Here is a 14792-nt window from a genome sequence, read left to right as displayed (position 1 = left end):
CTCTGCCTCATATCCCCCAACCCCGTCCCTTGACATTGCCTGACCTGCAGACACCAACAGACCATCTCTCCATCTCCCTCATTGTCATGTAAGCATCAGGAGATCTCATCTTGACTTTTTTTCTCTGTTATACTCCTGGCCCAGGGAACAGTTTGGTGGCATACAGCAGTTGCTTACTATGTGTATATGAGCTAAATGGTATTGGAAGACTGGAAGGAGCTTGAAGTATGCCTCTCCTCCATCAACCTCCAGGTGCTGTGGGAGCCAGGGAGCCAGACTTACAAGAGCTCCCTCGGCTCCTCACTTTTAGAAAGGAAAGGCTGGCAGGCCCCAGGAAGGAGCACAACATATCCGGGCAGATTGCCTAGGGAGATTGAAGGTGCTGACAGACAGCTGGCTCCTGGCATCTGCGTCACCTTGGCAGCCTGTCCGAACCAGGAGGGAATTCTCCTTCCTACTCTGGGTGGGGAGAGGATGCCTCCCTGTGAATGGTGCTCAAGTCTGAACCCCTGGGAGGATGCTGTTTTGGACGGGCTCTTGGGGTGATGGCTGTGTGGCTGTGCAAAGCCTAGAAAAGCGAGGGCATTAGGACCAGGAGCGAGACGCATGCTTGGCTCTCGTAGTGTCTGGCAGAGGGCTCCGGCAGAGCAGGAGGTATGTGTGAAAGGAAACCCGGACAGTGCCTGCCGGCTTTACATCTGCTGCTCTGACCTGACTCAGGGCATCCAAAGGAGAGTGTCTGTCATCTTGGCCTGACTGAACCCCCAGCAACTCACCCCAGACAGCCTGTAGGACCTGAGCACTCATGCAGAGTGGGAAAGAACATGGGGTTAATCACCAGAGCAGGATGGACCAGAACAGGATGAGCGGGGAGCCAACAACCGGAGACCCTTCTCAGAAGACAACCAATACTCAGAGAGGACCCCAGGACCCCAGGCTCCATTGCTTTCTGATTCCAGGGGGCAGCGGGTCTTACAAATGCTGTTAGCCAATGTCTGGTGGGATAAAAGGAGCAGGTGACTGGCAAAAAGCCTTTCATCTGGAATGAACAGCTCAGGTTCAGGTACCTGGAGCGCAAGGAGGGAGTAAACTTGATCTGTTGCTTCCGGCGAGTGGCTGCAACATGCTCCTGAGGAAGCGACCCAGGAGTGGACGTTCCAGGCTTCCGTACCTCCTACTCTTTCTGACTCTGGGATGTGTCCTGATGATGGTGATCGTACTTCATCCTCCCCCGCCCACCCTGCACCAGGCTATCCCAGGCCAGGCCAGCAAACGCAGCCCTGACACGGGGTATCGCCTGGACTTTGGGGACTCTCAGGAGTGGGTTCTGGAGGATGAGGGTGAGGAGTACAGTTTCTTGGATGGCCTGCCACCCTTCATCTCCCTGCAGGAGGATCAATTGCTGGTGGCCGTGGCCTCACCCAGGGCTAGAAGGAATCAGAGCCAGGACAGAAGACAGGGCAGCTACCAGCTCATCAAACACATGGGCAGGAGGCGGGATGAGGAAGCCCCTGAGAAGGATTGGAGGACCGAGGAGGATGGGGAGGAATCAGAAGAAGAGGCACTCAGACTAGACTCAGATGGTCTCAACAAGCTACTCAGTGCCCGCCTGCCCCTGAGGAGAGTCCTGCCTGAGGCACGGCACCCGCTGTAAGTAAGGGCCCTGTAATCTCTTCTCTGGTCTAAGTGTGTGACTCAGTGGTAGTAAAGTCCCAGGTGCCGACTCTGCAGCCTGTCTCTCTCATCCTGGGGACCGTGCTCCTTAAGATGTGGTCCCTGGGGCCAGACATCAGCCTTGCTGATGAAGTGCCTGAATTGAAGATTCTCAAATCCCACCTCAGACCTGCCCAGCCAGAGGCCCCAGAGCCACCGATCTGCTACTAACAAGTCCCACGAGAGATGGCCTCAGTCGCTTATTCTGTTCCCCGCCCTGCCTTTAGTCCCTCTAGGTCATACAGCTTTAATCATGAGAGGGGAACAGAAGCTTCCATCTCTCATGCTGACTCCAGAACAATTTTATATGTGATTACCTATAACTAGGGCCAAAGAAGCAGCTGCAAAGATCGCAAGGCTATGTACCTCTTGCTATGTGCCTGGCTTTAATCTAAGAGCTTCCCCTAGTGCAACCCATAACACCATGGCAAAGTCCTCTTGCACTATGCTAGTGATAGCCTCGTGCCTAGTTTGTACAGTTGTAAGGCACAGAGAGGCCCTGTGGCTTGCCCAGTGTTACACAGCTACTGAGTGCTGATGGAGGAATCTGAATTCAGGCATTTAAGTGCCAGGGGGTCTGCAACACCACTTTCTGGTACTCTCCTCCGTCCCTACAAGAAAGCAACAGTTCCAGTGCCTGAGAGTTTGTGTGTTTCACTGCCTACAGCTCAGCCTGCAGGGTACCCCACCGCAGGAGGCAGCTGCCAGGTGTATGTGACAGGCAGATTTGTGCCCAGGGAGACTCATTCTTAGTTCTTGGTCTCCTTCCACCATGGATAGCCACAGAGACAGACAAGAGATTGCCTGCTCACACCCTGAAGCAATGTGGTTGGGGAGCTAGAGAGGTCTAGGGCCCCCGACCTAAAAGCCATGACTCTTTCTACAGCCCACTGAGCTTTCTGAAAATCAAACAGATCTTCTAGCCCTGGAAGCTAATTGACACACGTGGGATACCTGGAAAGAGGGTTGTGATTCTTTGGACCCCTAGTCCTCTCAGCCTGCTGAGCCACTCGCATGCACAGATGTGCAGATCGCCTGGGAGCACAGATGGCCTTAGGTTGTGTGTCCTAGAAAACTAGCCTACCTGCCCATAGCCCCAGCTCTGCTATACTGACTTTATACCTTGGCTTTAAAAGTTTTGCCCAGAAAACTCCTACCTTACTCTGGTTTCGAGCGCTCTTTAAAGTCACAGCACCTTGTAGAGTAGACATTGTGCTGTGTATATTAAATGGGAGTGTGTGATGTGTAGTACGTGTGTATAGTAGTTTGGGGTTCGGTATCTGCAGGTTATGTGTGTGGTATGATTGGCACAGGTATGATCTATATTGATAGGATGTCATGTGTGCATACATGCTGTGGATGTGTACAGTACATGCATTGGGGCATGTACTATGTGGAACTGTGTGTTGTGTTGTGTGTTTATCTTGTTTCTATGTAGTATGGATGTGTATTGTGCTGGGTCAGTGTTTCATATGTATTGAGACTTTGTGTGTTTAGTGCCAGTGCATATATGTGTTATAAGTATTGTATGTGCTGTGCATGTGCTGTAAGTGCACTGTATGTAGGACACATGTGTATGTGTTATGCATTTATTATGCAGTACATGGATATGTTGTGTATACAGCACAAACTGGGTGCTTTTATGATATGATTACTGGACACAGGTGCAGATGTTACTGTGTATAGCATGCAGGAGTATAATGTGTATACATATGGTCTATGTTGTATGTTTGATGTGACATGTACTATGCCTATATGAATACATTATGACACAATATTTTACATGTTCTATGGGGCATTTATATGTTCTATAGGTTGTATTGTATAATACATTTCTTGCGAATGTTTCTTGCAATGTGCTTGTGTGAAAGTGTGTTTCACATGTATTTACTTGTGGTGTGATGTGTATGTGTGCACAGGGAGTTGGTGATACAAGTGGGTATAGGTTTGTTTAATGTAAACAAGCTTGGCTATGTACATACATGTTGGGCTGAACACTTCATTGGCTGTTTCTTCCCTCCATGGTAACCATGCATCTTAGCTGTCTGGGACCTGCCCCGTTCCCACACTGAAAGGTCTCTCTGGCAGTCAAGAAACCTCTTTGCTTCAAGGGAAGCGTACCTGTGAGAACTCCATCCTGGGATTCTCAGTTACCAGCTCTATATAGAAGTGGACAGCGCCCTCTGCTGGCCACCAGCAGTGAGTGCAGCCAATGCAACCAGAGCTCACACCTACAATCAGATTCCAGGGCCATGCAAAGCCAGGCACAACCCCTACCCAAGGTAGCAGTGCCCCTCGCCCCGTTCTACTGGGTAGAAAAACAAGAGATGCCTCATAATAAGCATCTGTAGGCGGTATGGAGACCTGAGCTTCCCTACCAGAGCTGGAAGACTGTCTCTGGTGTCCTCTGTCTCACACTCCTCCAGTCTCTCATCTCCTCCTTGACTCCTAGCCCAAGCATGCCCTCCTGACCTTCATTCAGACCACACCCTGGTGTTTGTCAGTCCCCTGGTTATGTTCCAGGTCTCCTCTAGAGTCGCAGCCGGAGATCAGTTTGCATAGAGGACGTTCAATGAACTTACCGATAATGAGAAACTGAAATAGAAAAATACACTAGAGTAAAAGAAGCCAAAAGACAGTCTCTGTGGCCAGGTGTGATGGTAAATGCCTGTGAATCCAGCACTCAGCGAGGGAGGATGGGGCAGGAGAATTGTGAGTTTAAGGACAGCCTGAGCTACACAGTGAGACTCCATCTCAGAACAAATGTCTCCAGAAAGAGAGGCGAAACTCTAGTGAGCTTTTAGTGATCATATAATACGTACTACAGACTCTTCCAGTAAGTGGTTTTTAATTCCTTAATCTGCTTCACAGATCTGTTCAGTGGGTTTCATCTTATGAGGAGGAAGACTGAGGTGTAGAAGGGGGAATGGATTAGTGTCATGTGACCCAACAACATACCTGATGCCAAAGACTCCAAGTCTGCCAATTTCTGGACCAGACCTGGGAAAGTCATCTAAATTACAGACATTTAAAGCTTGCCAGTCTTAAAGCCAGCCACCTCCCAAGCCCCAAGAGCATGTGAGCGGATGCCTACCACAGAATCTTCAGTAGTACTAAGGAGCTGAAGCCACCCAGTGTCTCATCCCAGGACACCAGAGGGCTAGATACAACCTACAAAGTGCCCATCTGGCTTAACACCTAATACTCACGATGTGATCCAATCACCCAGAAGACTTGTTTGAAGTACAGGTTCTTGGGCACTACAGAGGCTCTGAAGATGTTATGGGAACCCTGTTCAAAGTCAACTCTCTAGGCCAGGTTAGCCGGAACAGGGATCTTCAACCGTCAGTCCCTGTGAGCACGCAGTCGTGGGTGGACAGGCAGAGCTGGACTCGGGAAGTCTGGGCTGCAGCCTGAGAAGCCAGGTCTGCCCTGCTGCCCCCCCCCCTTCAGCATCCAGGGACTAGACCAGCAAATCTCAAGTACGTGCGTGCCCAGATCACCTGCTGTGCGTTAAAACACAGACATTTGGTCTTTGTGCCCCACCTCATACTTGACCCGTGAGAGTGAGAGGGGCTCCCGCAGGCAGCCAGGCCGAGAACCAGGGTCTAATTGCACGAGGCTGGTCCCCACTGGGAAGCTGGGGAGAGGTCTCTTCTCCTGAGCTGGGATCAGAGCTAGGATCAAAGGGGAAGGGAAGCACTTTGGAGATAGTTGTGTTGTTGGACAGAAAGCAGTGTCATAATTCTCAGGGTCCGTTCCAGTCCCTGAGAAGCCTGGGGTATCCCAAGCAGTGATGACTCTCTGCCCCCCTTGTGAGTTCAACAGCCTGACCTGTAAGAGACAATGGAGCCATGGTTGACAGGCATCAGTTAGTCAGAGAGGAACCTGAGAAGCAGAGGGAGAGGAAAATGGGACTAGGGAGGGACCCAGCATCCCCATTCCCACTGAAACATTGTCAGTGAAGTTTCTATCTGGGCCATGCGGGACAATGTTTTCTCTGATCTCTCCTGCGGCCACATAGTTGTGGCAGAAACTGCTTAGTATAACCCATAGGTCCACAGTACTTATGGGTGCCAGTGTGAGGGAGGGGGGCTTTCTCTGTGTACCCACAATTCCAGCTGACCTTGGGGATCTGAGTAGAGAAGTCAGCTTGCACGTGATTCCCCTCAATTCCTAAGAAGGAGAATTCATCCCAGTGTTATTTACCTGAGCCCACCCAAGTGGGATCCGCGGACCTACAACAACAACACTGAAGACTCCAAGGTCCCACTCAGGTGGCATTTATACTCATATGAGTGTTTGATGCGCAGGACATAGTTCAGTGCAAGGGAGCTTGCCTAGCCAAGAATCAAGCCCCAGTACAGGGGGATATGAGGAAGCGGCTCAGCAGTTAGAGCTGCCGCTGCTCTCTTGCAAACAGCTGAGCTTGGATCCCAGCTCCCATGCTGTGTAGCTCATAGCTGCCTATAAATCCAGCTCCAGAGGATCCAGTGCCCTCTGCTGGCCTCTGCAGGTACCTGTGATCACATGTGAACACACAGACACATACACACACATGCATACACACCCATATACATACACACACATACACACACATGCATACACACCCATATACATACACACACACACACACACAAAATCCCCCACACACTTTCCTTTAGAATGTTTTCCCATCAGTCAATAGAAAAGCAGGCAGAAAGCAGACTTCTATCTCAGTCATAGTTGATAATGCCTCAGCTTAATTCACAATCTTTCCTGATATTATTCATAGGACGTGAGGTCAATTTTCTGAAAATACCCTAAAATTACACACGCTTGCCCGCAACTTTTAAAAAGGCTGTTGAAAGTATATTTAAATGTGCCTTCTCGGTGTCTGAGTTTAAACTCTCCCAAAGTTAAATGGACGGCTGCTGGGGGTAAAGTTATTGTCACAGTAAGAGCCTAGGATGGAGAGGTATAAGGCAAGTTGAGGGCACTGGACGCTGGCCAAGCACACACTCCACTTAGAGCAGACTATCCAGGCCTTTCTGTGCTCAGAGGCTCACCTGGCCCGGCAGGTAAATCTTACTTTATTGTGTTCTATTGTTTCATATTTACTTGTTCCACTATTTTGTAACTAGGGCAAAGTGAGAGATACAATTAGTCTAAGAATGATTAGCCATACCTCAAACTTACTCAAATACTTTTATCCTTTTGAACACACACCTAACTTCTTCCTACAGTTATTTTTAAAGATAAACAGTAAGTTAGTTGAAAAGACAGGTAGAGCATGGGACTAAGGATCGCCACCACCCTTGGGCATGGCAGTTGTGAGTGAGCAGCCCAATGGTGGTGCACAGGAAGGGCTAATGAGTCTCCTCCAGGAAGGCCTGAGGCCTAACTGGTACGCCTGCTTGGAGGTGGGGCCACCGCCATAATGGATTTTTCTAATGAGTTGTTTCAGTGGCTCACAGCAGTTTTAGCTTTTTTTTTCCATTCAGATCCGTCAGATTGTTTCTGTCTGTACATAGTACTTTAATCGAATGTGGCGAAGTCTTCTCTCATAGTCTACGTACAACGTGACTCATTGGGGTGCCATGTGCTCTCATACCGCTCTGCCTTCGATAGTGGGGCGCCTCACGTCATAGGCCGATGTAGCTGCACTTCTGTCTTCCAGTTATCTGAAATATTTTCTGTCCTTCAGTTATCCGAAACATTGTCTGTCTTCCGGTTATCTGAAACATAATCTGTCCTCCAGTTATCCGGAACATGCTCATCGGTCACTAGTTTTCTGAAAACTGCCTCTGCAGTGGGCGAACACCAAATGTTACCGAGGCACATGAACAGCATTGATGAGGGCTAACCTCCGCCATCTTTCAGTGCCGACCCTGGAGCCCAGTGACCTCATTAGGACATACAAACGGGGTTTTTATTGTTTGTTTGCTTGCTTGCTTGTTTGTTTGTTTTTTTCAGTCTCGCACTTTATTGTCGTTGTCATCTCAGGCCTTGACTGCGCGCTTGCGCAGTGAGTACAGCCGCTCCTTCCGCTGCTGCTTCTTGGTCTTCAGCTTCTCCTCGTGTTTGATGAGCCGGCGGCGCATGGCTCTAGTCTTCTTGGGTCGCAGGTTCAGGGGCTTGTACTACCCCTTGTAGAATTTCCTGAGGTTTTCCTTTTGAGTCTAATTAATGACAGTTAAGACTCGGGCGATGGATTTGCGTACGACTCATATCTTGGAGAGCTTGGATGCAGCACCGCCTGTCACTTTGGTGACGGGAAGCTGGGACAGTTCCACCTTCAGATCGTCCAGTTGTTCCAACAGCTTCTCCTTCTTGCCAGGCAGGTCCTGAGCCTTAACCTTGGCCATTGCTGCGTTGTTCACGGCCGAGGCCGCCCGATTCGAGAGCACAATTTTTTTTTTAATGTATGAAAAATTAGTGAGTCTCCTACCAGAACAGGATTGGCTGGAACTTGCCTTCTGATTCACTCTAATATGTGAGCAGCCAGGAACATTCACAAGGTCCTCTTAGGTATAAGGACAGAGACACTCACCTTACTTAAGGGACTGGCCTTAGACTGGCCTAAAGTGAGGGCACAAGGGAAGGGCAAGACTGAAGAACAGACACATGTGAGGGGCTCCTAACCCATTGCCAAGGTGCTGGCTTTTTGGACACCCCCAGAACAGGCATGCTGGCTCCTGCCCAACTACTCTGCCTGTCACTTGGCCTATTACTATTCTGCTACTGCAATTATAGCTGTGGCTCAGGCTTCCACACCACCCAGAAATTTGCTTGAAGTGCAAGGTTTCAAGGCCCCATGCAGCCATGCTTGGTGTGACTGTATGTTCAACAAGATCCTGTTGACTATGGTGCCCACTAGCATCAGGGAGCTCTGAGCTAAGCAGGGGTGTCCTGCTTCGTCTGTGGCCTTCTCTCAGTGGCTGGCCCTCTATGAACTTCCAGAAAACAAACTCTTCAGGTAAAATTCTGGATCTGGTCAGGTATGACTTGATTGGGTGCCCATCTGTGATCCAGACCAAGGATCCAGGGACAGAGGTAACAAGGGTTACTCTCATGGAGTCCTACAGAGAGAGTGTTACTGCCCCTGAGAATGTGTGCCCTGGTGGAAGATGGCAGGTGGTGGTGGTACAGGTGGCGGTGATATAGGTGACACTGGTGCAGTGGCACTTAATGCGGATGGCAGTGGTTCAGGTGGCAGTGGTACAGGTGACACTGGTGCAGGCAGCAGTGGTGCAGGTGACACTGGTGCAGGCGGCAGTGGTGCAAGTGACACTGGTGCAGGTGACACTGGTGCAGGTGGCAGTGGTGCAGGTGGTACTGTTGCAGGTGACACTGGTGGAGGTGGCAGTGGTGCAGGTGGCACTGGTGCAGTGGCACTTAATGTGGATGGCAGTGGTGCAGGTGGCAGTGGTGCAGGTGACACTGGTGCAGGTAGCAGTGGTGCAGGTGACACTGGTGCAGGTAGCAGTGGTGCAGGTGACACTGGTGCAGGTAGCAGTGGTGCAGGTGACACTGGTGCAGGTGACACTGGTGCAGGTGGCAGTGGTGCAGGTGGTACTGTTGCAGGTGACACTGGTGCAGGTGGCACTGGTGCAGGTGACACTGGTGCAGGTGACACTGGTGCAGGTGGCAGTGGTGCAGGTGGCACTGTTGCAGGTGACACTGGTGCAGGTGGCACTGGTACAGGTGACACTGGTGCAGGTGGCACTGGTGCAGGTGGCAGTGGTACAGGTGGTACTTATGCAGATGGCAGTGGTACAGGTGACACTGGTGCAGGTGGCACTGGTACAGGTGGCACTTATGCAGATGGTAGTGGTGCAGGTGGCACTGGTTAAGGTGGTGGTACGGGTGGCAGTGGTGACTTCCTCTGATGACTCTGCCCTTTGCATATACCTGTATCACCTGCAAATATCTGGTGTACTGTCCTAAAGATTTCTCTCCAGCCCTGCCCTGGCCCTGACATCCCCAGGCCTTGTGTGGAGGTCGCTATTCCAAACAATTACCTACAGGCAAGGTACAGAGTTAGGGTTTTCTTCTCATGATGAAGTTGGCTCTATGGTAATGACCCCCGTCAGTTAGTGCTGTGTGCTCCCTCAGTACACGGCCATCCTGGATAAGACCAAGAACAGAGTCTTCCTTCGTTCTTTGAGCAAATCCTTGTTTCCTATTTATTTATTTTATGTGTTTGGCCTGTGTGTGTGTATGTGCACCATGTAGGTGCCTGGTACATGCCCAGGAGGTCAGAGGAGGGCATCAGATCTGTGGAACTGAGGTTAAGGATGGTTGTGAACTGTTTGTGGATGTTGGGAACCAAACCTGGGTCCTCTGCTTTAGCAACAAGTGTTCTTAACTACAGAGTCATCTCTCCAGCCCCTGAAAAGATCTTATTTAACAGTTATTACGAGTAAGAAGATGAACGGGACCAGTCCTAGTCCCAGCCCTGAAGAGTTCTGGGTACGCTGGAAACACTGACAAGAGATGAGATATGAAAGGCAACCTAGTAGGGGGCCCCACTGGTGTCGTGGGGACAGTAAAGCCAACACGGCTTTAGGGAACTGACAGAAGGCTTTCTACCCTGGCCAGGCGATGTGGGTGGGAGAGGCTAGTGCTCCAGCCAGGCCATCTGGTACAGTGCGGTGACTCAGCCTCTTCAGAACCACCATCCAAATGCATTTGCCAAGTTCATGGGAGGGGAGAGGGGCAGGGGGTAGAGCTTAGGGGGAGGAGTGGACTGAAACCTGGCCCCTGGGGTCTTGAAGTATGACCCAGACAGCGAGTATGCTTTGACATGCTTCTCAGCGTGGGGCCTGTCCCTTTGAATTCAGGCCACAACGCCTGCCCTGGAGAAAGGTGTTTGTGCCTCCATGCTGGCTAATTGGTGATGTCAGTAGCAAAGGCGGGCTCCAAACCTGGGTCAGCTTTGCTCCTCTTTAAGCTCTCCCAATGTTCCATTCAGAAGGTGAGGCAGTGTGGGCAGGGCTGGGCTTCCGGACACATGGCCAGGACTTTAAAACTGGGTTGGAAAAAAACAAAAAACTGGGTTGGTAAGATATTTGCCAGACAGTGATAGAAACTCAAAGCAGCCCCACCATTTAATAAAACCAGTGCCCGTGTCTTTCAAGGCCTTAGCCTGGTCACCTCTACAAGGTCTTTGTAGCTTACCTCTCACTGATAAACCGTGCTGTGCCACAGAGGTGGCCAGAAGGACTCACATTCAACACTGATGTTTTAAGAGACAAAGTAACCTATTGGCCCAGGGCCTCTGGCCTGGATCAATAGTAGTTCAATTGCTTTGAAATGACCTAAGAAGCATACACCACAAAATAGAAAATTGTTATTGTAAACTTTTTGTAACATAACCTAAATATAGATACCTTTGTATTTTGGAATATGTTATCTCAGCTCTGGGTACAAGCTGAGTCCCTTCCCCTACCTGGTCCCTAGCAGAGGTACCTGCTAAGGACCTGCCTGCCCCATCCTGTCTGAACTGCCCTCTCCCATCTTCATGACCCCACATCCCACAGGCCTCCTTTGAGTACTTGTATAGCTTTTGTATCTGGGTTTTGTTTTCTATGGTTGGATGCAAGCCCCATGGTTGTAGCAGATCTGACACAGGAATGGTCTTTGGTGAGGGTCCTGGGAAGCCCTGGCAGAGCCTGGGAAGGTGTACCAAGCTGAGAAGGCTACCAGGGCAAGCTGTGTCTTCAAGGTGGCTGCCCCTGGAAGCCGCTGGAGTTCAGGTCTGCTGGGGAGTTCCAGGAGATGCTGTAGTGTATAACTCTAGAGTTGTCCGCCATGCAGATTTCATACCACTTGTGCAAGTTTCAGAAGGAACTGATCCAGGATTTGAACCCAGGGCCAACCTTCTGCTACAGAGAAGGTTCTGGGAAGCCAAGGAGAAGTCGTGGCCTGACTGCCCAGCACTCTCCTAGATCACAGCTGTGGAATCTGCAGCCAGAGTTGTCTGAAAGAGCTAGAACTGAAAGGTTGACCTCTCAAAGGGGTCTCGATCCTGTGCCTGGCTTGATGCTAAGCCCGTTATGGGACTTGTTCCTCACAGAAGCTCTGAAGTGACATCTGTTGGCATTTGCATCATGAGGAGAAGGGAAACCCAACATGAAAGTAGTCAGTGAGTGTCTGTGATGGTTTGAATATGCTTGTCCCAGGGAATGGCACTGTTAGGAGGTGTGGCCCTGTTGTGTGTGTGTCACTGTGGGGTTGGGCTTTAAGACCCTTGTCCTACCTGCCTAGAGGGCAGTCCTCTCCTAGCAGCCTTCAGATGAAGATGTAGAACTCTCAGCTCCTCCTGCACCATGCCTGCCTGGACGCTGCCATGCTCCCACCTTGATGATAATGGACTGAACCTCTGAACCTTTAAAACTAGCCTGAGCTACATAGTCTCACCTATCTAAATAAGTAAGTAAAGGCTAGAGATGTAGCTCAGTGTTAAAGCACATTCCTAAGTGAGCTCCACACAGCACTGACAAATTGCATACATACATACCTACATATACATTCATACACACCTATACATACATACACACATATACATACGGATACCTGGCTCAAGAGGAAAATGGTACTAATTTATAAAATGAGGAAACTGATATTTCCAAACAATGAACAAAGCTATCAAAAGGACATAGCAGCTAAGGGCACTTGCTGCCAGGCCCAAAGACCCATTTCGTTCCTGGAACCTACATGGTTGCAGGAGAGAATGGTCTCCAGCAAGTTGTCCTCTGACCTCCATGCATGTGATTATGTGCACACGCACTCATGAGTGCACACACACACAAACACAGGTGCACACACGTAGATGTAAAATCTTACAAATGTTGGGTGTAGTGGTTACTTTTCTCACCTGTGTGACTGGTTAATAGAAGTGCCACAGGAAGGCACACATATTTGAGCTTATTTTGGCCCGTGGTTGATAGGATTAAGTCCATCATGTCTGGAGCAGTTTAGTCCACAGCTCCCAAATGTCACCAGTCTCTGTCCTAAGTGTCACTACTACTCAGTAAAAGCTTCCACTCTGGTGAGGAAGGGACAAGGCAGAGGGACACTCAGCATCACTGGGGAACTGTGTCCCTCAGACAGGGCCAGACCCAGAGTAGTGATTTCTCCCTGCAGAGGAACCTGAGAAGAAGTTTCTCTTTAGGCTGGCCCTTTTGTTCAGGGCTGCTCTGTGTCTTAAGCTGTAATCAGTTTCCTCTACAGTGGACTGAGCCTCAGTTCCCTCATCTGACATACTGACATCATCACCTTTCCCACTATACAGTCGGGCCACCATCTCAACGAATGGGACCAAAGTACAAAGAAGGAGCTGGCTGGGTTCAGCAGGGCTCTTGTGATCTGAAGGCTGAGAGCTAGAAAGTGCTGCTGTAGTGTGCTTTGGGATTTCTGCATGGCTACTTGAAATCCCAGGAGAGCCACTGAACTGGGAGAAAGCTATGGCTACAGTGGACCAGCCGGGCATGAAAAGTGCGGTGCGGCAGGCTTCTCTGCAGAAGAAACGTTCTCAGCTTCCTCTGCAAGGCTCTCTAACACTCTTCCCCAACAGGTGTCTACAGCAGCATCCTACAAGTGGCCTACCCACAGCCAGCGTCATCCTCTGCTTCCATAACAAGGCCTGGCCCACGCTCTTGAGAACTGTCCACAGCATCCTGGACACAGCACCCAGGGCCTTGCTGCAGGAGATCATCCTTGTAGACGACCTCAGTCAGCAAGGTAACCCAGGATCACTGGGAGGAATTGGCCTTGGACCAGAAGGGAGGAGGGAAGGACAGAAGGAAGGGGGATTTCACGTAAAAGAGGGAGTTCACACCCATAGGCAAACTTCCATGAATCAGGAGCATATACTCCAGTGTGAATAATTAATGGCTAAAGGACCCCAGAGAAGATTAGTAAGGCAACAAGGAGGGGCAGAAGAGGAATAATCTAACCCAGAAAGGACAAGGACAGGGAAGTCCCTGGAGTGGGTAAACCCAAGAGGCTCCTGGGGAGAGTCTGAGTCAGCTGGGGACTTCCTACACACCCTATTAGCCTCTCCCCAAGATAAAAGTGTCTAAAGAAGGTGACCTTTACATGGGTGCTCACTGCCTCTTAGGTGCTGGGCAAAACTTGCCTGCTGTCCAGAAGGAAAAATTGAGGACCAAAGATGAGAAAAAATGGCCAGAGCTAAGTTGTACTAAGTGATGGAGAGTTAGGCCCAGAGCCCAGACTATAGGATGTGGTGGATGCTTCCTCTGGCAGGATGCTCAGGACTAGAAACAGCATAAAAAGAAGGAATTGACAAGGCTGGAGAGATAGCTCAGTGGTTAAGAGCACTGACTGCTCCTCCAGAGGTTCTGAGTTCAAGTTCCAGCAACCACATGGTGGCTCACAACCATCTGTAATGGGATCTGATGCCCTTTTCTGGTGTGTCTAAGACAACTACAGTGTACTTGTATATAATAAATAAATATTTTTTAAAAGATAAAGAATTTGACAGAGAATTTTCTGATGACCTCCAAGTGAATGGGTCTCAGACTTCCATTTCCTGAACCTCCTAGACAAACCTATTAAAACTGACTGTGGTTGTGGGGTGGAAGGAAGAGACTGTAATCCCAGCTATTTAGATTGCTGAGGCAGAGGGTTCACAAGTTTTAGAAGGCTATCCTGTACTACAGATAGAGTTTAAGACCAGATTAAACAATTTAATGAGAACTTACAGCAAATTTTTTAAGAATATGAGCCAGGCATGGTGGCACACACCTTTAATCCCAGTACTGTAGAGGCAAAGGCAATCAGATCTCTGTGAGTTCAAGACCAGCTTAGGCTACATATTGAAACCCTGTCTCAAAGAAAACAAATATCAAACATGCCAAACTGAGCAGGGAAGTTGAGGCACATTGAATGAAGAGCTCAATGAAGAGCTAGGTCACGGAGAAAAGCTGAGAGCAGGGGGTGTGGTCCTCCCCAGGGAAGAATATACCAATAGGTTATTCAATGACAAACAGTCATCCCTGAAAACATAAATACAAAAAACATTATATGAACTCAACAGGTTATACTTAGAAATATATATAATTCCTGTAGGT

General features: G+C 49.5%; 1 protein-coding gene and 1 pseudogene across 2 annotated transcripts in view; one reads left to right on the top strand and one right to left on the bottom strand.

The window, feature by feature from the left end:
- The first annotated feature begins 556 nt into the window (after positions 1 to 556).
- GALNT15 (polypeptide N-acetylgalactosaminyltransferase 15) overlaps positions 557 to 14792 on the top strand; it is a 32828-nt gene continuing 18592 nt past the window's right edge. Inside the window, exons 1-2 of the mRNA XM_080926405.1 lie at positions 557 to 1650; positions 13274 to 13440. Coding sequence (XP_080782531.1) covers positions 1124 to 1650; positions 13274 to 13440 — 694 coding nt within the window. The 5' untranslated portion in view covers positions 557 to 1123. The remainder of the gene's footprint in view (positions 1651 to 13273; positions 13441 to 14792) is intronic.
- LOC308428111 (large ribosomal subunit protein uL29-like) lies at positions 7695 to 8060 on the bottom strand (annotated as a pseudogene). Its single transcript has one exon. The product of its transcript is annotated as a large ribosomal subunit protein uL29-like (transcript).

Source organism: Micromys minutus, assembly GCF_963924665.1.
Source record: "Micromys minutus genome assembly, chromosome: 12".
NCBI classification, from domain to species: Eukaryota; Metazoa; Chordata; class Mammalia; order Rodentia; family Muridae; genus Micromys; species Micromys minutus.
Note: the sequence above shows the minus strand (reverse complement) of the source record. Positions and strands in the feature narration are given on the sequence as shown.